At 50.8% G+C, this 27,850-nt stretch overlaps 1 protein-coding gene across 1 annotated transcript in view; it reads right to left on the bottom strand.

The window, feature by feature from the left end:
* The window catches only part of LOC144146570 (uncharacterized), a 207,561-nt gene that overhangs the window by 107,845 nt on the left and 71,866 nt on the right, over positions 1–27,850 (bottom strand). The window contains exon 6 of the mRNA XM_077678513.1: positions 6,596–6,728. Within this exon, the coding sequence (XP_077534639.1) occupies positions 6,596–6,728 (133 nt within the window). The remainder of the gene's footprint in view (positions 1–6,595; positions 6,729–27,850) is intronic.

Genomic DNA, 27,850 nt, shown 5'->3' with positions numbered 1-27,850 from the left:
ATGCGAATGGCGGGGGATACGCTGGTATTTTCGATCGTGTCCTAGCCTTCAGGAAGGTCTGAAGGCTGGGCGACGGCGGCGTCAGCGGAGGAGAGAAAAGAGCAAGCCTCCTGTGCAGCTTCGTGGGCTGCCTGATTCCCCGGTGCAGCCAAATCTTGGCCAGGACTCCTGTCTATGCGGACTTGAATGCCATACAGTTGTGAGGTCATTGTTTGCCTGATAATTTGGTTTACGGAAGGGTGTGTTGAAAATGGTCGTCGAAGTTCTTGACATGCTTCGTAGCAACCGGGTAATATTCTGATCTTTTGTGGTATGGGTTGATGGTGCTCGCACATCAAGTACTCAAGAGCATGGGTAATTGCGAGTAGTTCCTCTTCCATGGGCGTGAGAATAATTTCGGAGTGTCGGGTTCCCATAATGGTTCGGTCATGTGGGGAAACTCAGGCAATTCCAACATTTCGTGGTGTCAGGTGTTATCAGTATAAATGTCGATTTCGTCGGGTTGTTTTGTGCTGAATTGCCTCTGACAAAGTTTTTGTCTAGAAATGGCCGTTGTGCGGGTGAGGGGTGAGTTGTTGGTTCGGTCAGGAGACGTCGTTGCCACGGAGGAATAGGTATGGGGAGATCAGGTAAGAGGATGCGATTTTGCTTATCCCAGGCCGTGAGTATGGCACCTTGAGGGGTAAGTTTCCGCTTGAAGTTGTAATGGTCGGTTTGCTCTTGAATATTTTTTTCAATTGGTGGAAGGGCAGCCGCAGATTGCAGTGTAGAGATTTTTGTATGGCGTGGTAAGCCAGTGATTGTACGAAGAGTCGCATTGTGAAGGACATCAAGAGCGCCTCGTTGGGTACAATTCAATGTGTAAGATTAGGCTCCATATATAAGAATACCAACTTCGACGGCGCGGGCAAGTGTCTGCACTGCTTTTTGCTTTGCAACTCCATGCTTATTAGATAGTCTTCGTATGGCATGTTGGGTCGAATTCCATTTTTGTTTTAGTTGGTTCAGCCATATAGTCGGGCTACTTTTGTAACTGACGGGAATGCCTAGTAGGCGATTGTGGTCGAGTTTGGCGGTGATCGGTGTGGTGCCAACGATGATGCAAGGCGGACTAAAGTCAGGAGCTGGGTTGCCGCCAAGAACAAATAGAAATTCTGCTTTATTACGGGCTGAGGAAAGCCCGAGATCTGCTAAGGTAGACTCAATGCTTTGTACTGTATTTTGGAGGGCCGTAATCATAGTTCGTTCATTCGGGTAGTCCCTTGACTCGGTCCATATTGTGATATCCTTCGCATAGATAGTAAACATCGCACTAGTGTCTCTTTGAAGGTTCCGGGCGATCCTAGTCATGGCTAGATTAAAGAGTTTGGGACTGAGGATCGAGCCTTGAGGAAGTCCTCGGTCGAGGTAGAAGGTACGAGTGGTCCAACCTGGGAATGTTCCTTGAAGCTTGATAAAGCGGGCTCGTAGGAAGTTTCGAACCCATGTCTGTGCTCGTTGGCTACGTAAGGCCTTAGCAAGTTCATCGAGGATGGCGCTCTGACTGACCCAGTCAAAGGCCTTTCGGAGGTCCAGTGCGAGTACATAGACCGGGAGTCTCGAACAGCCTGAGCGATTAATGACACGTTGCAGCATCCATAGGCTCTCGGTAGTGCCGAGATTAGGGCGAAAACCAGTTTGTGCTGGGTGAAGGTATGGTTCGACATACTCGAGGTAGTGCACAAATCGATTGTTATTGAATCGTTCGATGAGTTTGCATAGGAAAGGTGTGAGGGATATTGGCCGAAGGTGGGATCAATCGACAGGAGAGGTCTGCTTTTTGTTAGGTTTCGGTATGGGATAGATGAGGGATAGCTTCAGAAATGGAGCTACCTGCCCGGTTTCCCAGGCATCATTGATTTGTTCCAAGAGTTTATATCGTGCTGGTTCTGGAAGGTTGAGCAGGCGGTTCGATTGTATGCCGTCGTGTGCGGGGGCAGACTTCGGTCTGCCTTGACGAATAGCTGTAGAAAGTTCAGCGATTGTGAAGGTGCTTTCAAGGTCGGAGCTCGCTTCTGTGATCAGGATTTAGGGTAGAGGAGGTGGGGAGAGTTATGATACGTATGGAAAGAAACTTCCGAGGAGCAACTCTTCGGTATCCACGGGATTCGTGCTGCTCAGCATGATGGAGCTAATTATTGGTGTCTCACTGCGTTTTTTTGTCCCCAAGGCTTCGGTAAAGTTTCCATAAATAAACATAACCTGGTGTTTTCTTTCCTCGAGGTTGCGTCACAGATTTACCCAGTTGTCGCTAGACAGTTCTTTTTGGTATTGGTTAATGACCTTGTACTGATGTCGGATACGTAGGAGTATGTTGTGCCTTCTTCCAGTAGAGCGGTAGAGCTGGGCAAGGTACTCCATTCGCTTCCAAAGGTTGGCGAGGTGATTGTCAAAGGTAGGGGAATGTTCACCGCATGTTATAGTTTCCAATGCAGCAGCAGGTGATTTCCTTATAAATTCAGCCATTACTGCAAGTGATGTAGGGGGGTCGTATTGAAGCAGACAATCTTGGAAGGAAGACCAATTAATGTGGGTGCATTGTTTCTTGTTCCGTCCGTCCCTGATTGGTTTGCCGGGAAATGCGATGATAATAGGGAAGTGATCACTGCGGCACGTTGTAGAGGAGAGCGCCCATGATTTTGTAAGACCTGGCGAGGTCCACGCAAGGTCTGGTATGGTATCCTTTTTAGATGGATGGAGACCGATGCGGGTAGAGTATATTGTATCATTGATTAGTTGAAGATTTAGGATTTCAGTAAATTCACCGAGCTTTGTTCCGCGAGCCGAATTTGTTGACAAACCCCATGCCGTATGATGTGCATTGAAGTCACCCCCAACAAGAAATGGGTATTTGGATGTGCATTGATAAGGTATTGAAGCCATGTGAAGGGGCCGGTGCCGGTGGAGGCACAGTATGGTTGATAGTAGGCGGACGCCAAGACTAACTTTTTAGCGTCGGGTGGCTGGGCGAAAATGGCCACAACTTCGTGCATCTTCGAGTTCGAGGCGGGACCCTGTAATTGTACAGCCGGAAACGACGCATCGTCCAATATTGCTGCATACCCGGGGGTTGCTCCTTTTCGTGATATGGCGGGATTTACGACTTTCTTGTAGCAAGAAAGTTTCGGTGTATCCAAAGTTTCTTGAAGGAGGAGGAAAGCTGGGCATAGTTGCTTTACTTTACTGGTCAGAATTGTATTCGCTGAAGAGAAGGTTCGGCAGTTCCACTGTAGGGCTGTGAGTGACGTGGGAGTCATTGGTTGGATCGAGGTTGAAATTTTCTTGGGGGTTCGGGGATGGGTTCCGGAGGCCGCATTGATTTACGGACTTGCTGGAGAAGGTCGCTGATTTGGTTGAGTTGACCTTCAAAATATTCTTGCATGCGACGGCCGTCCTCAAACAGGGCAAGCCGTTCTTGATGGATCTCCGTGCGAATTGGTTGCAACGTCGTGGCCATCTGGGGGTCATTTTTGGCCTGAGAGGTAGGGGTTCACTTAGAGCTGGGGTTGCGGCCGCGAACTGCCAGCGGCGCCATAGATTGTTTTGACGGAGGGTTATTTGGGGGGTTCCGCTTGGGCACATGCACTCGCTTGAGCTCAGCGATTTCTGCTTTAAGTTGCTGGTTTTCAGTTCGAAGAGCATTCAACTTAGAAAGGTTGGCGGCGAGTTGTGGATTTTGGTCGGTTGTCCTGGCTGTATTTTTTGTTTCGTTTAAAGGCGCTGTAAGTGGAGGAAATTCTATTTCTTTGGTGCTGTTTTTGACACAGTCTACCCACGAAATTTCTTGAGCTTTATCTTTGGAAGGAGAGCTGTGGGTGGTTTGTGGTACGCGTCCAGGGCAATTTGGGTTCAGCGAAATGTGCCCGAACTCATCACCGACCACGCAGTAAATCGTCGGGCCACAGTCGTCTGATTCTGGGTTTTTTTTTACCATAAGTGGCACACGGTTTGAGAGGTTCAGTACTTCGACATGTGACCAATGTTATGACAATTAAAGCACACCATTCTGCGAGGTTGGCATGGGGACACTTTCACAATGGCCATATAGTATCTGACCACTTTGAGGGGCAAGGGGGAATCGAATGTAATGACAGCTATGTTTGTGCGGCCAAGGCGGTGGCAGTTAAGGATTTTGGCCTGTTCACATCGTGGCCGTTGCTTGATTTCATCATTGGTGTCGCTGGGTTCGATTTCAATAGCCCGATGAGAGGAGTTGGGTCTGTAGATGGAAGGCTTTATTTCGACTGGAAGGGTGAAAGTGGTGCCAGACTGAGGAGACTGAAGGTGAGTTACTGTTAGGAGACGGTCCTTGTGGGTTTCGTCGTACGTCGTGATGTGCCGGCAGTTTCCGACAGTATTGTATCGATGAGAGGCTAGTTCTGCAAGGTACGGTTAGGAGGCGGTGTTACCGATAAGGTGAGCGAGAGTTTGTTTGGGTATGTTGTTAATGTTAAATCTTGATAGCGGCCTTAGCACGAGCAGATAGCGAGGTCTACTCACCCGGTCGGTTTGGTTGACAGGAGGCTGTGCAACGGATGGTCTCTTACACGTGACCGACTTGTAACGAGGATCGGGGCCTTGATGTCCAGTCTGAATGAAGTCTTTGGAGGCTTCTTGATTGCAGCCGAGTTGATGACCAGGATTGGTGTCTTCAGCAGGAACAGTTTATGTTTCAATTATCGCGACGTCTTTCGGTGTCAGACGGCGTTGGAGAGTAGTGGGGCTGCGGGGTAGGTGGGGGCTCTTGCGATTGTGAAGACTGCGTGTGGGGGTCCTTCAGGTTGGTCGGCGGGCATAGATATGCTAGCAAAGATGGTCGAAAGAGCCCCGGTGGCGTCGAGGAAGACATGCCCCATTCACTAGGCCTAACGGCCAGACTTCACTCCACAGGTGATCATCTCCGCTGCTGGAACGGTTGCTGCTTTTTTCTGGCCGTGGCCGGCGCTTGCAAATAAAGCGGACCTCAAGCGTTCTCGTCGGCTCTCCAAAGTGGTGGAGGGTGCCTTTGATCCCGCCGTATACCTCGCGCGGTCACACCACTAGAGCTCCAATCAGGTCGGCGGTTGCTACTGCCCGCCAGCTCCGTGCAGCACGAGAGCAGTCACTCGGACAGCAACACTGCGGCCCCGGTCCTGCCTCCCATCACAATCAACAGCTGTCAGCGCGATTCTCCGTTTTTATCTGGCATCCGGGGTGACGATGCTGAAAATTGGCTGGATCAATTCAACCACGTAAGCGCTTTCAACCGATGGGACGATACATACAAGCGGAAGAATGTCTCGTTTTCTCTGACTCAAGTGGCGAATCCCTGGTTTCTGAACAATGAGGAAGACATCCCTGATTGGACCACCTTCGTAGCAGAGCTGCGCAAAATTTCCGGAATGTCGTCGAAAAGAGTCATTGGTACTTATAAGTGAAAAAAGCACGTTTGACCAACGCCGCCTGTATAAACATTGCCTAACGCGTGAGTGAAAAATGGCCAAACAGCCACTCTCCTGTTGCTCTCTCCTACCCTTCCCCGCTCCGTAGCCTTCCAGCGTGCTTTCGTGTTCGCCAGCCAGCGCCGCTTCTTGGAAACTATGCAAAATAGTGGAAAGTTTGTTTAGCGTTCCCGAGGCGGCGCTCCTACGCCTTGTTTTTCACCATGCCTGTCTGCCTTGGTCTGCACTGATTAAACTTCCTTTGTCACGAAGCAAAATTCCTTGCGCTGCCGCAGGCTGATGCCGGCTTTGCGCGCTTATCTACTCGGATCACAGGCCCTGAAATTTTCTGAGTGGGGCATCCCACCTCTATCCCCTCCCCATTGAGGTATTGTTTTGACCCCGCTGTTCGCACTCCGCATCGGTACGCACTTCTGAAATTGAGGACTGTACTGTAGAAACGCCCGGACAGCGTGGCGGGATCCCAGCTGCTTATCCTTTTGTTTCCTATAATTTTCTCAAGTTTACAAGCACGTGATATTATTGGAAAGTGATCGTAGAAGTGAGCGCCTGAACAAAAAACGTGCACGCAATTTTTTCTTCTCTAAATACTCCAGAAAGAAAGATATCAGTAAAATAAAGGCTGCCCCATTCGAAAATATCATTTTTCTGTTAGCTATATGTCCAACCGACAATCAGTATGTTCTTACACTATTTCAGTCCGCCTCCGTCATTTTCTTTGGAAAAATGCAGCAAGCATGAAGCGAGCGACACATTGAACGAGATCTCCCAGTGCGCCACAGAACTAGCGCCCCATCGCGGCGGCCCTTGAAGCCCAACAGTCAAGCTGACAGGCACACGTCGTAGAAGTGGCTGCAGCGTTCGCGACTCGCGAGCAGTGACGTAAGGCGAAATGTCCGCCAGCACGCGCCACATAGCGGATCAGTGCCTGAACTAAGCGTCCCTACCCTTCCCTATGAAAAGCGCGCGACGCGTCAGGCAATGTTAATACAGGCGGCGTTGGTTTGACACACCAGACGACCATGTAAGAAAATTCAAGTTACTTGTTTCTCTGAAACAAAAACGTTCAAACATACTCTTCCCACAAAACAAAGGACACTATAAGAACACTCAACTGAAATCGCCGGCTGCAGGCCTTGCGATCAAGTCCAGTTTCAGGCTCGTGAAGCATGCGGAATTGAAATCTTTTTCCACGGATATGTTGTCAGCGTTTCCGTCACTGTCGTCGACCACTAATCCCACACAAAACTGCAAAAAGAATGCCAGCTCTTACGGCGCCACGAACATCAGTCTTCCCAATTGTTTACTCTACTTTAGTTTCCTCTAGCAGTGCTTTTGTCTTGTATATGATGTTCATTGTGTATGCTCATTACTCTTGTGCGGGGATGTTGAGCTCAACCCCGGGCACGACATAGGGAATATGCTGAAGGAGTTCCTAGATGGTCAAACCAGAATATCTTCGGATATTGCAGCTATAAAGTCCCAACAGAAAAAATTGGTAAAAAATTACTTCCAACTGGAACTCGCGTTTTGCTGAATTTCAAAAACGAAATGCTAGTATTGGTGGCCTTCAGAAAACAGTGCTTTGCTTGGAGCTAAAATTAGTGGTCTTGAGGACAGGAGTTGGCCCTCCAACTTGGTAGTTTTCGGCATACCCTCGGAGGCTGAAGAAACCGAGATTATGTTGAAAGAAACAGTGCTGGCTGAGGTTTTCGTGAACAAGCTTGACGTACAATGCAAATCAGTGGGTATCATTCATAGGATTGGGAAGCCCGGTACAATCAAGCCAGTTATCGTGTACTTCCAAGATTATAACGAAAAGCAGCAAATGATCTAGAACGCCCATAAGCTAAAAGGAGAGACATATTGGTTCAAAACGATTACTAAAAAAACACTCCTCAAGCAGAACCTACTTTGCAATAGCGCGAGAAATGAAAAGAAACAAGGCAAAAAGGTTAATTTAGTGCACGACAAACTTATCGTTGATCGAGAGACGTTTGTATGGGATAATTAAAAAAAATAGCGCCAATCCACTCAGTGAGTATTGTCGGAAAGCAAAGCTGTATACGGCACCCACAACGATTTCCCATGCGACATGAGTTAAATTCATTCACGTCGCTCTACAAATAGTGATACCAAGTGAATTGCACTTACCTACACCCTCTATTACTTCGAAAAGATATTCTTGGTAAGGTTAAGTTATTTCATGATGCATGCACGGTGGTTGGTTGAGTTGAACTGGTGTAGCACATGAGTGGAAATGTTTTTTTATAAAATAAAGCTCAAACATGGTGTTAGACGACCTCACTTCTCCGTCTTTGGCCTCGCGGACAGAGGCGACGCGATCGGCGGCAGAGATGGAGTATCAGGAGGAGGAGAAGGAGAAGGCGTTGGAGGAAGAAATACTTCTATTCAGATTTCTGAACGGCCCTGAGCACTGCCCATGGCAGTGGTTCTCTCTTCACTGGAGCCCATATACCGTACGCGCTGCCTGTGCTCTGTCCACCAGCTGAAACTGGGTAGGCAGAGATGGGCTGGACAGCAGCATCTCGCATTGCTCTTGTTCGGTAGTTGACGGAATGCGAGGAGAGTGCTCAGGGCTAAAGTCGCACACCCCGATTATGTGGCAGAGTGTTCCTACTTCTGATCAAAATTTACAATCAGCGTCGCCACGATTCGGGTGCATTTAGTGAAGACGCGTCGGGTGTGGGAAGGAGCCGGATTGTATGGGCTGTAGGGTAGTCTGTTGTTGTATGCAAATGTTAGAGTAAGGGGAAGGTAGGGTCTTTCTCAGGAGACGATAATGCTGGGTTGTCCATGAACAAGACAAGCGGGTGACAGTCCTCGTGCAGCTCCATAGCCCGGGGGGTAAAAGTGCAGGCTTGCTGGGCGTATTCGTTGCCCTCCATAGAAGCGTGAGCGGGTGTGCAGAAGAGCTAAGTAGAACCGTTTGGGGAGTGGTTTTTTAGCACACGCAGTGTAGGTGGAGATACAAAACCCGACAGGTAATTCCGGTAGGCTTCTTGAGAATTAGTGACTACCTTACTAACCCCTGGTTGAGTGAGAGCCAAGGCGATGGCTGCTTCTTCTGCTGCCATCGTGTCTTAGGTCTTGAGTGGGGCACAAGCAAGGAGGGTGGTTCTGGAGGTAGCCATGAGGATGGTGTACTGCTTCCCTCGATGTTTGGAGGCGTCTCTGTAGACAACTGCATGATCCCCACCGAGGCTGGTGTTGAGCGCTTGAGCCCGTGCTTGTCGGCAACCCTCGTCGTCTAAGGGATTCATATTTCTATGCAAAGGGAGCATCTTTATTTCTTGTCGCCAAAAGTTCAAGAGTATAAAAGCGCAGTGACAGTCTGTGCTACCCAGCCAGTACGGCGAAAGATGCGACGACGCGCCGCAGTTCTGAAAACAAGTTTATTGGAGCGAACTTGTGCTTCCCTAACCATTCAAGGAATACACAGGCGGCGAATCAGAAGTGAACAAAGTGACTTGCGTAGGCGAGCGTCGTCGAGTCGGATACCCCGGCGTCTGCTCTGCAGGTTTTTTATCTTTCGGCGCGCGCGGTTCTCGAACTGTCGATTTACATCTAGAACATTGTAGATTCAAGAAGGTTATTCTAGGCTGTTTACGTCACTTCAGAATGCCCTCCCGTTCAGAAGAGATAACACATGCGGCACAGAAAGAAAAAAATAGAACACGCGCTTCCCTTGGCCCAGAGATAACAGAGACCGGCGCCACCGGGCAGTAAAAGCAAAGCACAAATAAACAAACCCAATACAAGGTTTGCAGCATTAGCCCCCCCCCCCCCTCTGAGGGTGCATCGACCCGATGCTAAAATAAAATGACAGTGTGAACAAACAACAATAACAACACAAAAAGTCGATCATCTTGCGCAGTAAGGTTTGAGGCGAACAACATGGACGACTTCGGGTCGCGTGCGTCGTCGTGATGTGCCGGAGTCACCATAGGGGGGACCACCTCGTAGGTAAGTGGGCCAACACGTCGTAGAATCTGGTATGATCCGAAATACCGTCGCAGAAGCTTCTCACTCAGTCCGCGTCATCGGATGGGAGTCCACACCGACACACGATCCCCAGGGTGGTACTCGGCGTCTCGGCGTCGGATATTCTAGCGTCCGGCATCCACCACCTGCTGGTCCGTTATTGGCTCCGGACAGCGCCCAGAGGGAGACACAGAGCCCGCGACACCCAGAGCCCCCTTCGGCAGTATGCGCAACACTGGGTCGGTCCCCGCAAGCCGGTACGTTGCTGGCTCGGGGGCGCCCTTCTTTTTGCAGCGCAGATTAAGCATATTAGTCGCCCCTTTTGAGCTTAAAACAAAGTAAGAGATTGTAAAGTAATCTGCATGTGAATGGAGAAGAATTTATTCGGTTGAACTCGCGTATGAGAAGGCATATAAAGGCCGCATAGGCGTGATGCCCAGAAGAGAAACGCTTGTACAGCCTTACTGCGGGGCAAACCTTTCTCACGATCAGCATGTTTCACTTCAAAAGAAAACGTAATTTATATTGTTCAATCCACAAAAGAAAAGGCTTTGTGTGCAAATATATCAGACGTAGCGCGATGTTTCCGCGCGGGGTATTCCATCCATGTGAGTGCACTTGCATGCGACTCTGGACCACACGGGAGTTAAATATGGGTCTTTGATCCGAATGTGATGCTCCATACATGTAACAGTATGAAAGTAACTTTTGTTGGGGTATAGCGAAAGTGCGGACGTTAATAAGTGCCCGCTTCTCCGAGAAACTTTTGGGCTTCCAGTTGTAGCCCAGTACGTTAGTTGCATATATGTAAACACGCCCCCCAAAAAGAAACTCATCACGAGAAGGCTATCACAAGAAATTCCTTTGGGCAGGGATGGGAGGGGGAGGAGTAAGCAGAACATCTAATAGGCGTATCGCAATTAGTTACGGAATATTCATATTCGGGTATTTTTTTTCTTCACGCCAACGAGTTTGGCAGGAGACCTCCCTTAGGAAGGAATAGTAGCGCTTTTATTACCGTCGACACTTTTGCAACAAAAGTCACGGGAGAAAAAATTTAGTTCCTTGAGTACACCCCTCACTGGTTCGGAGTGACCGATCACAACGGATGGGATAAATAAAGTTTGTCCTCCTCGTGCTCCCCGAACGCGAAAATTTGTTTCCTGGGTACATATTGTTCCAACTTTGATTGCGGCACGTCTTAGCTCTATTTTTCTTTGCTTTTCAGTGGCTTAGACAACAATTTAATTGTTTCTTTTGCAAGAAGATGCGGTTATTTTATGCTATTTAAATGCTCGCGAAACATTTGGGAACATTAACGCCAATACGTTTCCGCGCCCCATATGTGGCTATATGCATTTAATTCGGCGGTATAAGCACGTGGAATTTTAGATGAAGCAGAGTAGAACCGCTGGGTGATGAAGCAACAATGCTATAACTCTGCTTGGGGGCCCTCTTTGTTACGAAATTCAGCGAGAGAGAGAGAGAGAGAGAAGCTCTTTATTAAAGAAGGAAAGGCAGAGAGGTTTGCCAACATGCGTACGTCGACATGCTACTCTGCAGGAAAGGGGAACGGGGAAAAGACAGATGAGTAGTAAAAAGAAGAGTAGTAGATGAAAGAGGAAAAAAAAAGAGAGTGTCATATAAAGGGACATGCGGCGTAGCATAGACTGACCGCTTAAGGGGGGCTATAAAGTCTCGGTGACGGCAATATCTTCAAGATACCCAAATAGCGCATCCAGGACTTTCCGTTGAGATGACGGAGAATGCCATGGTCCAAGTAGCAGGTTCAGCGTAATTGGTCTAGGGTGAAGACATGTAATCCTTTGCTCTAACCGAGTCCTTGCGTCAATGTAGGCGGAGCACTCTAGCAGGACATGCTCGACGGTTTCAGGGGCGCCACAGTTGTCGCAATGTCGGCTTGTACTTTGGCCTATGCGATGTAAGTAAGCATTAGTGAACGCCACATTAAGTCGCAGTCTATGAAACAGTGTTTCCCGCCGGCGAGGTAGTCGTCCTGGCAGCCTCAGTCTTATCTGTGGGTCAATCGAGTACAGAAAATCATGATGATGTTCCGGAAGGGTCCATAAGCGGTTTCTTTCTGCTAGAGCTAGGGCCTTGGTCATAGTTGAGGCATCATTTTTTGTAAAGAAAATCTTTCTTTTGTTTTTCATTTCTAGGCCCCTGCGTGCAGCCTCATCTGCTCTCTGATTTCCTAGGACACCGCAGTGTCCAGGGAGCCACTGAAAAGTTACGCGATGGCCAGCAGCGTAAGCGAGATGGTGCAGGTATTTTACTTCGCGCTGGATGTTGTCGTGGATGCTGAAGCAGCTAGCACGTCGGAGGCTTTGTAGGGCGGCTTTCGAGTCTGTGAATATGGTCCAGTGTGTCGGTGGCTGAGGAAGTATGTGCCGGATGGCTTCTTTAATTCCATAAAGTTCAGCTAGCGTGGATGAAGTCGCTCGCTCAAGCCGGCATGACAGTGATTTGTTAGCTGACGGAATAAAAACTCCTGAAGAACTGCGCTCAGATGTTGCCGATCCATCTGTAAAAATATGGGTCGTTGCGGAGTGAAATTTGTGAATATGGGCAAGTGTAACCTGAAGTAGAACAGTTTGAGATATGCGCTTTTTTTAATCAATTCCAGGTATAGAATGTTTTATGGTAACAGGTGACAAAGTTCAAGGCGGAAAACCCAGTGGCATGGTCTGCGGTGCTTGATTTGGCACGGAAGCATCAATTGCCCTTATTGTTCGTCCAAAGCTAGAAGCGTCTTGATCCGCACTGCGAGCCAGGAAATGAGTTTTGGCATGTAGTCTGTACCTCAAGTAATTTCGTAGCGTCTTTGAAGCCGTAACACATCCATGGGCAGGCAGCCAGCTTCTGCAAGGGTCCCACAACATGACGAGCCTGCAGGGAGGCCAAGGCACTTCCTCAGACAGTTGTTCCTTGCCGCTTCCAGCTGTTTTCTGCTTGTCGGGGACAGTGTCTGCAGGACAGGAAGGCTATAGCGCAAGATACCATCAACATATGCCTTGAAGAGGAGCACCGCAGAGCGACAATCACTGCCCCAGCGAGTGCCGCAAAGATATCCAATAATTTGGGATGCTACTAAAATTCGCGTGCGTAATCTTTTTACTTCTGGGGACCAGGAGATGTTACGAAATTCAGAGCGCAATTATGTGTATTGACCGCCTGCAAATCAGCCTACTAACAAGCTGATCACACACCACGGCAGCATGTAATCCGCTCGCTTAAAGGGCACTGACACAAAAATTTTGCATCTTGTTTTTTTTGTTGCGATAAGTAGCTAGTGACCTACTTATAACCTGTAGAAACCTCATTTGCTTCAGCGGTTGTTTAATTAGAGGCATTTTAAATGCGGCCAGTCGCAGTTTCGGTTTCAGCGAGTTCCGCGAAACGATGGATTTTGTGGATTTTGTGTGAACAAAGCTGACCTTGTGACCGTCGGAGGGATATCACAGAGCAGAGCCGCCGTAGCACGGTCGAATCCGCATCAACGGCAGTTTCTACGAATGCACCCACGTACTGATCTCGTGAGGCGCTTAATTAAAAAGCGACCGTGGATGTGACGTAGGCGCTGCGAGTGCAAATGCTACCGCGGATAAAGAACGACGCGCGACACTCGAGACGGTGGGTGGCAAGACGCGCGCTGGGAGCAGCCGGTCGGTCTTCCTACAGGTCTACCTACAGATGTGTTCGGCTTAGCACTGCGGCGGATATTCGAGTGCCGCTCTCGTAAGTGGTGCAGATGACAATTTTTAATCCAACCCGCCATCGCATCATTAACTCCTTTCTCATGTAACAACCACGGTCAGGACTTTGGGACAATTTCGTGCAGCGGTAACAAGCTCTCACTCGAGCTACCTGCGCCGGCCTGGCCCACTTCGCGGCCGTGGCCGTCGCCTGCACAGCGACCGCGCGGCTAGCTCAGTGGGCTTTTCGTGCCTCCGGCGCGTTTTCGCATCCAATGGTAATAAACAGTAATAGAAACAGAGTGCCTGGAATCGCTGTAGAACTTTGGTTGCGGCCAGCTGCCCCATGAGCTGACAAAATCACGGCGCCTCCGCCGCCAACGGCTCGTTCGTTCTCGACAGCAGAAGCTCCGCCCTCCGGCCCTCCGATTGGAGCGGCGAGCCGGGTGAGCCGGCGAAAAACGCCTGCAGTGCGGAAGCGGCAAACACAAACTCGTGACGTGTTTGGATGTTGTTCATTTACACAATATTCTCGGGATGTCGATTGCGCGTGGTCCTCTGCTGGCTGCTCGGTTGCGTTTCGCACACTTTAAAATTGATTTTAAATATGTTCTAGGCTGTATTCGCCGCTGATATTTTGCAAATGATGAATATGTGTTCCCACCAATCTATCTCCGAAGTTATCTCGCCTTCAAAATTTTGTGCCAGTGCCCCTTTAATGTGGGCCTTTCAAGATTTAGTAACCATGCTTGGTATCGGCGAAAAAAAAAAACCCCGCATCTTCCCACGGGGGGAACTCGAGTAAATGCGTCGCAGAGTGGTGGGGGTATCGCGTGAATGTTGCGTAATTGGGTATGGTTTGGGAATGCTTAATTGTTATTTCGTCTTTATTATTCTTATTTATTGAATGAAGAAGAAGCGAAGGCAAGGAGTGTAAAGTTAGTCTGTCTTTATTGCTTGGTGCCGTCGTTCTATTGGACGGAGAGGATGACTGCTTTGTGGTCGCTAAAGTGCACTGTCAAGGGGTCCTTGAGGAGCGGTCGTGCTATTGCGTAACTGGTGAAGATGTTGCTTCCATCGTATCTACTCGAGTCAAGGAAAGCGTCAAGTCAAGCGAAAGCCAAGCAAAGAAGCCCTTGACTGAATTCCGAACGCGCGCTCCGCCGCCTATATACACACCGTCCGCGTTCGAGGGAGAGGAGTACGGGGGAGAGACGCGCATGCGCACACTTCCGTACACAAGCGTGCGAACTTTCCACGCACCCACAACGCCGTTATCACGTGTACACGCCGTGCCGCCGTTACTGTTGAGCGCGACGCAGCGCACGGGTAGCTACGACGCATGCGCGCACAGACACGCTCCCCCCGCACCGCCGCAGCTGTTGTTGAGAGCGACGGAGCGCACGGAGTACACGCGCTCCTCCCGCACCGCCGCACCTGTTGTTGAGAGCGAGGAGGGTACCGAGGAGGGTAGCATTTCGGCTGGCGTACCTGCGCACCTGCGCAGAGACGCGCACCTGCGCCTCGACGCGACGCGCATGCGCAGTGCGCGTGTGGACGGCGCCGACGCCGAAGCGCGACATCGTGCGACTAAGAAATGCTCCGCATTTAAAAAAACAGAGAAGAAGAATCCGCGGGAGAATGCAAAGCCTTGAACACATGCTTCCCAGTCGTGCTAGCCTACGGCTCGGCAGCGAGGCGCCAGCATTTTATCAGTGCCCCGTTTTATTTGGAGGCTTCCCCCGACTGTGTAACATTTTGCATGACTTTGTTGCACTATGTAGTACATATACGCGCAAATAACGTTGTAACAAACGTTTTTTGCAAAGTTGCGTTCACTGGAGCTAAAGGCGGTGGGCGCGGCGGGACCGACCCAGAGTTGCGCGTGTCTGTCGCAGCTGGCGCTGCGCTCGCGCGGCAAACTTCGCTGTCCGGAGCCTATACGAACTCGAGCGAGCTTACGGGCCTCCTCCGCACGTTGAAGGTATCCTAGGACGTCGTCGTTGAGTTTGTCGTCTTCTAAGTGGGGAAGCATGGCGTGGAGCATCGTAGTCAGCCGTCTTCTGTAGACAAGCTCGAATGGTGTCAATCGGCGTAGTTTCCTGGGTCGCCGTGTCGTACGCAAAAGTGACATACGAGAGGACTTCGTCCCAAGTCTCATGTTCAACGTCGACGTACATAGACAGCATATCCGCGAACGTCTTGTCCACACGTTCCATAAGCCCGTTAGTTTGGGGGTGGTACGCCGTCGCTCTTCGGTGATCCGTGTTGCTGTAGCGTGAGATTCCTTGCATAAGCTCCCAGAGAAGGCAGTTCCGCGGTCTGTGATTAGGAATGCAGGGGCTCCATGTCGCAGCACAACTTGGTTTATGAAGAACTTTGCGACTTCTTGTGCAGTCCCCCTGGGAAGAGCGGCTGTCTCTGCGTAGCGCGTCATGTAGTCGGTAGTCCAAGCGTCGAAGCACCAGTCAACAAAGTGACTTGCGTATGAGAGCGTGGTCAAGTCGAATACATTGCCTTTGCTCTGCAGACTTTTTATCTTTCGGCGCGCGTAGTTCTGGAACCATCGATTCATATCTAGAACATTGTAGATCCAAGAAGGTTATTCTAGGCTGTTCACGTTAGTTCGGAACGTTCTCCCTATCAGAAGAGATAACACATGCGGTACAGAAAGAAAGAATGGAGCACGCGCTTCTCTTGGCACAGAGAAAACACAGACCGGCGCAGCCGGGCAATAAAAGGAGAGCATAAATAAACAAACCCAATAAAAGGTTTGCGGCAATATCCAGGAGAATTTGAATTTGTTGCTTGAGATACCGTCTGGCGTGAGGGCGGACGACAAGGAGCTGAGAGTTTTACGTGAACATTGGAAGCCACAATGCCATTGGCGTACTAGAAGTGAGATGCTGTGGGTTGGTGAGAGATTCCTTTAATAGGTATTGCTGGCACTTAGCAAAAATACAGGGGTTAAACCCGTATATGTGCTTGGTGAGTGCTCACTTGTTTTCCTCGTCTTCGCGTGGGCTCGTAGTTAAATCGGTAAGACAACGGGCTCTTGCTTTGTTACTCTATTAGTTCCAGGTTCGATTCCTGGTGGTGACGCAAATTATTTTAATAGTTCGCGGAAGTTTTCTGATGACACCAACAATCACGAAAGAACCCTTGGGAGGTAGAGGTAAAAAGGTTTTCTTTAAAAAGGCTGACGATTATTATACTCCCTAATGCGAAATTTAAGCGAAGCATGAACTGCACCCTTCTGGGTGACGGCGCATAGCTGCTGCATCTTATGAAGTGATCGCGTCATGAGCGAACGCAGGACGGTGCGCTATACTACGGCCACGACTCTGGCATTATCTCGTAGCGCGTCGCAACCGGATAGCATGTATCCTGCAGCCTCGGGATACTACCCTCCCCTCTCAAGTTCTCCATACTTCGGTCCTCCGCTTTCCGGCTTGCTCTCTCTTCGGTGGCCTCTTCGTTGTCTCCGTTACAACAAGGTAGAGGCTGAGGTACGTGGAAACCCAAAAGCGGGAGATTAAATGGACCATGCAGACAATATACACGTTTGTTTTATTTGAAATATTTGGTGTTTTACAGTTCGCTCCCCGTTTATCCGGTAGCAAGTAATGCTTTATTCACGCAGAAATTGATCATTTCAAATTAAAATTTTGATTCTTCATTTTGATTTGAACATTTTGATGGTCATTTTTGTGACGTCTGCAATGGCGCTGTTTTTAGCAATGTCATGCCTTGAAGCGAACGTTAGTACGCCATTTAGTCTGCAGCAGACGTGGGAACATCTCGTTTATTGTTAGTCCTCCTAGATAGCGCCACCTTACTGTGAAGGACAACTGTCGGCCCTCGCGTTGTTTCTGACCATACTTGGCTTTGTTTTTTGTTGTTGTGGCTGGAAGCAATCGTAGTGGGTATGCTCGACAAATATGGCCACGTAAAACAATGTTCCTTAAGCCAATCGGGTGCTGTCGTGTCAGGCAACCCCAAAGCGCAGCGTTGCTGTTCAGCTATAGCAAGCATAGTGCGCGCAGTAGCACCAGCAGTACACACAGGTGCTTCCACCTTTACGTGTACTTTTGTAACTTCCATTCTTTCACCCTACCATTATTACTGTTACAAAATGAACATGCATTACACTTTAAGCGAAAATAGCTCGTTCTGCAAGCCTATAAGCCCTGGCTAACTTGTGTTTGCTTTTGCGGGATTCAGTCAAGCGCAAAGCTTCCCACAATAATTCATAAACTCTAGTGCGGGAAATGAGCTGGTGGGTCGCATGGCTATTCTCTTTTCTCCTAATGACATAAGCTATCTGAGCGAAGTTTACGCTAACAGTGGTGTCTGAATGATTCTAAGGAAGCGATCTGTAGAATGAACTCAACTTGTGTTTTGTCTGCATAGCCCCTTTATGATCTGCACTCTGACATGGCTCCACGTAGCCGCAGCGGTGCCGCTTTGTCACCTACTCACGCCGCCGACCAGTGCTGGGCCGCACGTCGTCTCCAAATACGGTAGAACGCCGATTCTTGGACTTTCTCCAGACAGTGAAAATGCGTCGAAAATTGTCCGCGTCGTAAAATTCTAACAGTAACAATTACGCAGGAAAATATAGTTTTTCTCGACGGATTTGCAAGAAACTTCAATTTCAGCCTCATGGTTTGCAGGGAAGGGTAACCCAAAGCACAAACTAAAAGTCCATATGAAAATAATAATGAAGTTAATGAGCTAACAGCCAAAACAAACATTGTACCGCACTCCACTTCCGCGATTTCTGCAAGCCAGTGTGAATCATGGCACACCCGATCACCAGAAACACACGTGGAAGCCTAAGCCTGCCAGCGTAGCCTTGTTGGTGATTCCTGCTAAGTGGGAGAAATGAACACCTGCGCACCGCCCCTGCGACCGCTGCAGAGAAAGAGTAGAAGCTACCGAGGACGGGGGAAAGCGTTTGTGCAGTGGAGCAGGCGGCTACTGGAACGAACAGAAACGAAAGATGAAACGGAGAAGAAAGCGGGCCCGCCGGAGAGAACCGATTTAGCTAGCACAAGGCTCGCGGAACAGGCCCGCCGCAATTTAATTTCGTCCGCCGGTCGGTCGCGAGCTTCGCTTAGATCGTAGGATAACCTGGGTCAGGCATGAAATCGCGTCGGATAACCGAGGTTTTTAACGCATTGCTTTTACCGGGCCTTCGCCAGGACTTTACTAGTCCTTCGCAATACCCGGTTGTGTTAGTCAGACCTGCACCCTCATGAACCGTAGGCAGCGCCCCGGTGCCGCCGATGCCTCCCTCCGCCTCCCCCGTGTGGCACCCTCGGCTGAAACTGGTAACGGGCAGCCTCCCTGCAGACTGCCCATTGCCTCCTCCGCCCACAAAGCAGACGACAAGCCATTCCACCATCGTTTTTGGTACCATCGAGTGTCGGTGTGATGTGGCTTAGCGTTGCTATCCTCACCCACCACTCGCCTGCTCGTGACGGGCCACCCCTCACCTCGAAATCACGCATCCTTGCCCTAATGTTCTGGTTGGTACGCCGTTAAGCAGACAGGCGGCTTACTGCCAAGCGTGCCGTCTCTTTGGGGGGCAGGCAACGTCGCTGTGTAGCAGAGAGCCCGCTGGCACGCCACCGCTTTTGGTACTACCAAATGTGTACACAAGTACCCGGGCACGCACACTTGTTTTCGCACAACGAGACAAAAATTTCGCATTACATAAGCGGTTGGTATGCCACGCTTCTTATGCACGTACAGTTCCAACGGAGCTCTAGCTTCATCACGAGATCATCAGCACAGCTAAAAGTGGAAAATTGTCCAGCATCGGCATCGGCTTCCACTGTCAAGCGTGGCAGGTGGCGTTTAGAGCTATTTCATTCTGCCCGCCGTCCGTCTACTTACAGACAGGCTATATCGAAGTAACGCCTATAATGACTCACTGAATATAGGGAAACACCGGCGACAGCAACTTGCTAACGGCACTTTAGCGACAGGAGACGGTGATTCGGCTGTGGTAAATATAGTAGCTTAGTGAAATCACAAGCAGCGGTAATGGCCGTCCGTAGCCCAGAAGTGCAGAACGTTAGCACAAGAAAAAACAAGGTTGTAGCAGCATCCACAACAGCACCATCGTCATCGGTAGGCTGTTGTGTGGGCTGAGAAAGAAGAGAACGAAGTGGGCCCCCGAGGCTCGAACGCCAGCACTGCGTCTGTGTCTCCTTACTCCGCGGCCCTGGCCCGTCGGCCACAGGCGCCGTGCAGAATTTGTGGGCGCGGGCGGCCCGTTGCCTTACGCAACGGCCAGCCCAGCCTACAAAAGTGGTGACCCGGAGACACCGGGCTCAACCCAACCATGGATTCACCGCTGGGGTATCAGCGAGGCTTCAACAGCGAGCCGCCATCTCCGCCATTCCATCCTATGCCACCTTTCAACCCCAAGGACCCGGACCTATGGTTCGCGCTCATGGAGAGCCACTTTTACATCCGTGGCTTCTTTAGCCAAGCCACAAGGTACAACATGACGCACCGGGCTCATCCGAGCGAAGTCTTTACCCAACTCCGCGTGGAACCATCGGGACCAAATCTCTACTGCGACCCTAAAGACGCCGTGCTTAGGCATACCAGTGGTTCGTCTTCCGCCGCTCGCGACACAACCGAACTCACCCACTTCGAAGGCACAACCGCCAGCGCATATGCCGAAACTCGAGCCTCCCACCAATTTCCCCGAACTCAATGACAACGGCGCGCCTATGGAGACGTCGTCAACTGCGCAGTCGTCCTCCCCGTGGCTCCCAATAACCGGGACTGACAAAAACCTCGAGACCCCTTCTGGCCAATCCAAAATGAAGACGCCAAATCCACCTCTAGTGACTGACACTTGAACAAGCGCCTCCTTGACACAACCTTGCATCATTGATTGCGCGCTCACCAATCTTCAGCGGCACGCGTCTGCCCCTGAAACTATAGAGCCGTTGTCCACTCCTGATGTGAGCTCCTCGGTGTCTCCGACAGTTCTCGGAATCCATGCACCACCAAAACACCAAGAAAGTTGCCTTGCTCAGCTACAGTTCCATTGCCTGGTACACTGTCGTGTACTTCTGTCGATCCTGACCACAATTGCACTTCAACTGCTAGAGGCCGGCGTAGAGCTCACGCCATTGGTTTTCGAACCGGCAACCGTGGTCTCCAATACCCGGCGTTTCATCCAAATGTTGCTCATTGGAATTTCGCCCCACTCCTTGAGCCCCGTGGCGCGAAGAAGGTATTCGCCTTGGCTGCGACAAAGAGCACCGTGCGTGGCGTCGACGCCGTGGTCGACCACCGCGCCACCACTCAATCTCCACGTCCCTGTCTCCTTCTAGACGAATCCACGTTCGACATCGGCACCATCCCACGCACGACGGCCAGCGGAATTTGTGTAACGATACAATCCGTCACGCCATCCGACCGCTGCCGCACTCCCAGCCCAGACCTCCGGAACTCGCTGTGTTAGCGGTGCTGCAAGGACCCCGACTGGGCATGAACACTGAACCTAGGGATCTCGATTAAGAAGGACATCCTTTGTACATATCTGTAAATATTTATAGCGCTTTCTTCTGTCATATATTGCACATAGTTACCGTATATATGCAGTTCTGTCTTAGCTAATTTCCAATCTCAGCACATTTCATCGCTCACTTCAACCTGTTCGCTAGGGGGAGGCCATCTGTAGAAGCATCCGCAACTGCACCATTGTCATCGGTAGGCTGTTGTGTGGGCTGAGAAAGAACAGAACGAAGTGGGCCCCCCGAGGCTCGAACGCCAGCACTGCGTCTGCGTCTCCTTACTCCGCGGCCCTGGCCCGTCGGCCACAGGCGCCGTGCAGAATTTGTGGGCGCGGGCGGCCCGCCTCCTTACGCGACTGCCAGCTAAGCCTACAAGGTGTTGAACAACGCTATCGTACGTCCTTCGTATCCGATCGGTTGATCGCTTCTCTTTTTTTCAGTTATTTGCTTGTTAGAGCCCTACGGTATATATATATTGTCGCGAACACAAGGACGACGCAGTTGTCTTGAATGAGAAACACGTTTATTGGAGCGAACTTGTGCTCCCCTAACAACTCAAAATAATACAGAGGCGGCGAAGCAGCGGTCAACAAAGTGACCTGCACAGGCGAGTGTCGTCGAATCGAATGCCCCGGCGTCTGCTCTGCAGGCTTTTTATCTTTCTGCGCGCGTGGTTCTGGAACCGTCGATTCGCATCGAGAACATTGTAGATGCAAGAAGATTATTCCGGGATGTTCACGTTAGATCGGAATGCTCTCCCTATCAGAACAGATAACACATGCGGCACAGAAAGAAAGAATGGAACACGCGCTTCCCTTGGCACGGAGATAACACAGACCGGCGCAGCCGGGCGGTAAAAGCAAAACACAAATAAACAAACCCAATGCATGGTTCGCGGCATTACCCCCCCTCTAAGAGTGCATCGACCCGATGCTAACATAAGCGACAGTCCGAAAATGAAAATAAAAGTTCGTCATCGTTCGTAGAAAGGTTTTAAGCGAACCACGTGGACGACTTCGGGCCGCGTACGTCGTCGTGATGTGCCGGAGTCACCATCGGGGATCACTTCGTAGGTAAGTTGGCCAACACGTCGCAGAATCTGGTAGGGTCCGAAATACCGTCGCAGAAGTTTCTCGCTCAGTCCGCGTCGTCGGATGGGAGTCCAAACCCACACACGATCCCCTGGTTGGTACTCGGCGTCTCGGCGTCGGAGGTTGTAGCGGCCGGCATCCACCAGCTGCTGGTCCCTTATACGAACTCGAGCGAGCTGGCGGGCCTCCTCCGCACGTTGAAGGTATCCTTGGACGTCGGCGTTGAGGTCGTCGTCTTCTACATGCGGAAGCATGGCGTCGAGCATCGTAGTCGGTCGTCTTCCGTAGACAAGCTCGAACGGTGTCATCTGCGTAGTTTCCTGCGTCGCTGTATTGTACGCAAACGTGACATACGGGAGGACTTCGTCCCAAGTCTTATGTTCAACGTCGACGTACATGGACAGCATATCCGCAATTGTCTTGTTCAGACGTTCTGTTAGTCCGTTCGTTTGGGGGTGGTACGCCGTCGTTCTTCGGTGATCCGTGTTGCTGTAGCGTAAGATTCCTTGCATCAGCTCCGCGGTAAAGGCCGTTCCGCGGTCCGTGATTAGGACTTCAGGGGCTCCATGTCGCAGCACAACTTGGTTTATAAAGAACTTGGCGACTTCTTGTGCAGTCCCCCGCGGAAGAGCGGCGGTCTCTGCGTAGCGCGTCATGTAGTCTGTCGCTACGACAATCCACTTGTTCTCCGATCGTGACGTCGGGAACGGGCCTAGAAGGTCCATTCCAATTTGTTGAAAGGGCCTCCGCGGGACGGCGATCGGTTGTAGAAGTCCGGCGCGTCTTGTCGGCGGCGTTTTTCGTCGCTGGCAGTCCCGGCAACTCCGAACGTAGTGGGTGACGTCGGATGTAAGGCGGGGCCAGAAGTACTTCGCCTTAATTTTTGCAATAGTGCGAGCTGTGCCGAGATGTCCGGAAGACGGGTCGTCGTGGGACGCTTCCAAAATTTCGTCACGAAGGTCTGCGGGGATGACAAGTAGATAATTCGTTCTTGCTCCGGGGCTGAAATTCTTCTTCACGAGGACGGAGTTTCTGAGGCTGAATGCTGGTAAGTTACGCTTGAACGCTCTAGGCACGGCGACGTTACGTCCTTCGAGGTAGTCGATCATTACTCGCAAGTCGGGGTCGGCACGCTGCTGGGCGGCTAGGTCGCTCTCCGTAACAACCCCGAAGAACGCACTGTCTTCATCGGAGTCTTGTGGTGGTGGGTCGACAGGGGCGCGGGACAGGCAGTCGGCGTCGGAGTGTTTCCTGCCGGATTTGTAGACGATTGTAATGTCGAACTCTTGCAGGCGCAAACTCCACCGCCCTAGACGGCCAGAGGGGTCCTTCAAATTGGCGAGCCAACACAGCGCATGATGGTCTGTTACAACCTTGAACGGTCTGCCATACACGTATGGGCGAAATTTTGAAATGGCCCATATAATAGCCAGGCACTCTTTTTCGGAGGCAGAGTAGTTTTTCTCCTCCTTCGACAGACCACGGCTGGCATAGGCGATTACGTTTTCGCACCCGCTTTGTTTTTGGACAAGGACGGCACCCAAGCCTATATCACTGGCGTCCGTGTGTATTTCCGTTTCGGCGTTGTCGTCGAAATGAGCGAGCACGGGCGGGCTTTGCAGGTGTTTTTGCAGCTCGCAGAATGCCTTTTCTTGGTCGTCTTCCCAGCTGAAAGCGGTGCTATCTTTCGTCAAGCGCGTGAGCGGCTCTGCAATGCGTGCGAAGTTTGCGACGAAGCGCCGGTAGTATGCGCACAATCCAAGAAATCTGCGCACGCCCTTCTTATCTTTCGGCCTTGGGAAGTTCGCTATGGCTGAAGTTTTCGCCGGGTCAGGCAGGACTCCCGCGGCGTTGACGACATGGCCCAAAAACTTCAGTTCCTCGTACGCGAAGCGGCACTTTTCAGGCTTCAGCGTTAACCCCGACGTACGGATGGCCTCGAGTACTGACTGCAACCTTGCGAGGTGTTCGTCGAAAGTCCGGGAGAATACCACAACGTCGTCGAGGTATACGAGGCAGGTGTGCCACTTCAGGCCAGCTAGCACAGTGTCCATGACTCTTTGGAACGTTGCTGGTGCCGTGCATAGCCCAAACGGCATTACCTTGAACTCGTATAGGCCGTCCGGGGTTATGAATGCAGTCTTCTCTCGATCTCTCTCGTCCACTTCAATTTGCCAGTAGCCGGTCTTGAGGTCCATCGATGAGAAGTACCTCGCATGGCAGAGGTGGTCGAGGGCGTCGTCGATTCGTGGCAGGGGATACACGTCCTTTTTGGTGATCTTGTTCAATCGCCGGTAGTCAACGCAGAACCTCAGTGTGCCGTCTTTTTTCTTCACGAGTACGACCGGCGCAGCCCAAGGACTTTTCGATGGCTGTATAATGTCGTCGTTGAGCATGTCGTCGACTTGAGTCCGGATGGCTTCGCGCTCGTGGGAACAGACGCGGTACGGTGACTGTCGGGTAGGTCGGGCTCCATCCTCGGTTATTATCCGGTGCTTCGCCAGAGGTGTTTGACGTAACTTTGAGTTCGACGAAAAACACTCGCTGTAGCGACGCAGCAAAGCCAATAACTTGTTCCTTTCTTCTTGCGGTAGCGCCGGATTCACGTCGAAGGGGTGCGGAAGCTTGAAGGTATCGTCGGGTGCGCGTTCAAAGTCGGCGACTGCTATCACGTCACTTGCTAGTTGCGTTTCTTCGACGAACGCAATTGCAGCGCCCTTGTTTAAATGCTGGTACTCCTCGGTGAAATTGGTGACCAAAACGTGGGATTTGCGATGCTTAAACCGCGCAATGCCTCTTGCGACAGACACACCGCGGTCAAGAAGCAACCTTCGGTCACTCTCCACGATAGCGTCAACGTCGGGAGCAGCACCTTCACAGTAGACGGTGATCATCAAGCTTGCGCGGGGTGGCAGGGTGACGTGATCATCGGCAATCCTTACTGCAGCCCGTCGTTCGGGGTTCGGTTCCGGCGACGTGGAGTGATTGGGGGAAAAAGTTATTGACTTGGTCTGCAGATCGATTATTGCACCGTTGTCCATCAAAAAGTCCATTCCAAGAATTACGTCGCGGGAGCAGTTAGGCAGAATGACGAATGCCGCAGGGTACGTTGTGCCGTCTATGGTGACGCGCGATGTGCACGTTCCACTTGGCGTCACGAGGTGGCCTCCTGCTGTGCGTATGTGCGGACCGTCCCATCTGGTCATAACTTTCTTCAGTTTAGACGCAAATGGTCCGCTCATTACCGAATAGTCAGCTCCCGTGTCGACGAGGGCGACTACGTCAAAGCCGTCGATGGACACCTTGACGTCAGATGCAGTCTTCCTCGAGTTCCGGGTTCGTCGGGGCGTCGTATCTCTGCTTGTACGTGTTGCCGGTCGGGCAGTGTGCATCGTCGTTGTCGTCGTCTTCTCAATGGACGCCTCGGTCAGGTCGGGTACGCGTCGCGCCGTGTAGCTGTCGTCGTGTTCAGGAGTCTCGTTAGGGCTAGGTCGGGTCGTCGGGATGAGGGCATTTCGTGAATGATGGTCTTCAGCGAGTGGCTGCGTCGTTGGAGGGTTTTCATTTTTCCGCCGTTGTGCAACTTTACCTCCCGAAGTTGCTGCTTTTAGTTTCCCCCGCGTGGGCTGGGGGACCTTCCACGTGAGAAGTCAGCAGTGCTGCGGCGGTTCGGTGACTGAGACGGGTAGGGCGACGGTGAACGGTTGAAGCGGGCTGGTCCTCGGTTGGTGTTGGAGAGGTATTCTTCGATCTCAGCAGGGCGCTGGCCTAATCGGGGGCGTGGGGCGTCGACGGAGAACCCTCGCAAACCGAGCCTCTTGTAGGGACAGCGACGGTAGATGTGGTCGGCCTCTCCGCAGTGGTAGCACAGCGGGCGATTATCGGGCGTTCGCCACACGTCGGTCTTCCTTGGCGTCTGGTATTGGTCTACAGGGCGTCGGGCGGGCGGCGTTGGACGGCGGTATGGCTCGGCCTCTTGACGACGGGTTGGAGCAGGGCGGGGTTGACGAACAGCCGAGGAGTAGGTCATGGCTTGTGGTTCGCGGGGTGCTTCCGACGGCGTAGAAGTTCCCAGTGCGTTTTGGACTTCTTCTCGGATTACGTCGGTCAGGGAAGCCACTTGAGGTTGCGGCGTCGTTGGAAAAAGCTTCCGAAGCTCCTCCCTGACCACTGCTCGGATGGTCTCTCGCAATGTATCGGAGCTTCCATTTGCGGCACCGATGGTCTCCGAGAACAGCGCGTTGACAGGGCGGTCGTACTGCCTCGTTCGAATTTCTAGCGTCTTCTCCATCGCGGCCGCCTCAGACGCGAATTCCGCCACTGTCTTCGGAGGGTTACGGACTAGACAAGCAAAAAGCTCTTGCTTCACTCCTCGCATTAGAAACCTGAGCTTCTTTTCCTCGGTCATTTCAGGGTCCGCACGACGAAAAAGTCGCTTCATCTCCTCAACGAAAATCACGACTCCTTCGTTGGGGTGCTGCGTTCGAGTTTCAAGCAAAATCGCAGCTCGCTCTTTTCTCACCACGGTAGTGAAGGTCTTAAGGAATTCCCTCTTGAATTGAGTCCAGTCGGTCAAAGAGCTCTCATGGTTCTCGAACCAAGTTCGAGCAGCATCTTCTAAGTAAAAGAAGACATGCCGGAAAGTTTCTTCGTCGTCCCACCTGTTGAAGATGCGGACGCGCTCCAGCTTCTCCAACCATTCTTCGGGGTCTTCAGCGGGGGCTCCCCGGAACGATGGCGGTTCTCGGGGCTGCTGCAGGATGATTGGCGACGTCGTTTCTTGCACCATGGTGTTGGTTGCAGCGTTCCTTCTCTTGGGCCCTTCTGGCAGAAGACCGAACTCGGGTAGCAATCCTTGCAGTCGGGGGCTTTCTCTGGTTGGACTGGCTTGGCGGCTTCGAGATGTCGTAGAGGGCATAAAGGCTTAGTACCCAGCAACTCCACCAGATGTCGCGAACACAAGGACGACGCAGTTGTCTTGAATGAGAAACACGTTTATTGGAGCGAACTTGTGCTCCCCTAACAACTCAAAATAATACAGAGGTGGCGAAGCAGCGGTCAACAAAGTGACCTGCACAGGCGAGTGTCGTCGAATCGAATGCCCCGGCGTCTGCTCTGCAGGCTTTTTATCTTTCGGCGCGCGTGGTTCTGGAACCGTCGATTCGCATCGAGAACATTGTAGATGCAAGAAGATTATTCCGGGATGTTCACGTTAGATCGGAATGCTCTCCCTATCAGAACAGATAACACATGCGGCACAGAAAGAAAGAATGGAACACGCGCTTCCCTTGGCACGGAGTTAACACAGACCGGCGCAGCCGGGCGGTAAAAGCAAAACACAAATAAACAAACCCAATGCATGGTTCGCGGCAATATATATATATATATATATATATATATATATATATATATATATATATATATATATATATATATATATATATATATATATATATATATATATATATAGATATATACAAGAGAAGAAAAACTTCGAACAAGGTAAAAGCACGATTGTGGCCTACGTTTCAGCAAAGAGAACTTGCTTTCCTCAGGGCAATCTATATATCCTCAGGGCATTCTATCGATTGCCCTGAGGAAAGCAAGTTCTCTTTGCTGAAACGCAGGCCACAATCGTGCTTTTACCTTGTTCGAAGTTTTTATTCTCTTGTGTTCTCTACCATCTTCAAAGTTCTACTACTCCCTGGATTTCATATATATATATATATATATATATATATATATATATATATATATATATATATATATATATATATATACTTCTTTTGAAAGCCCTTGGATGAATATAAAATATGCATTAGGCAATATTTTTTTTTCAGAGCGATACGTCAATCTTACACTAGAAAGAACATAACAGCCAGTACGTGCATAAAACGACATTCTATAGCACTGAGGTGGTCATCACACAACTTCCCAGCTATTTTGTACGCAACTAAATGTTCCTATTCGTTGACAGGGAAATCACCGCAAAATTTCCAAATGTCAAAGAC

This window comes from Haemaphysalis longicornis, unplaced genomic scaffold (assembly GCF_048455015.1).
Source record: "Haemaphysalis longicornis isolate Haplotype H1 unplaced genomic scaffold, Haemaphysalis longicornis Haplotype H1 scaffold_7, whole genome shotgun sequence".
Taxonomy (NCBI): Eukaryota; Metazoa; Arthropoda; class Arachnida; order Ixodida; family Ixodidae; genus Haemaphysalis; species Haemaphysalis longicornis.
This window is presented reverse-complemented; position numbering and strand designations above follow the sequence as displayed.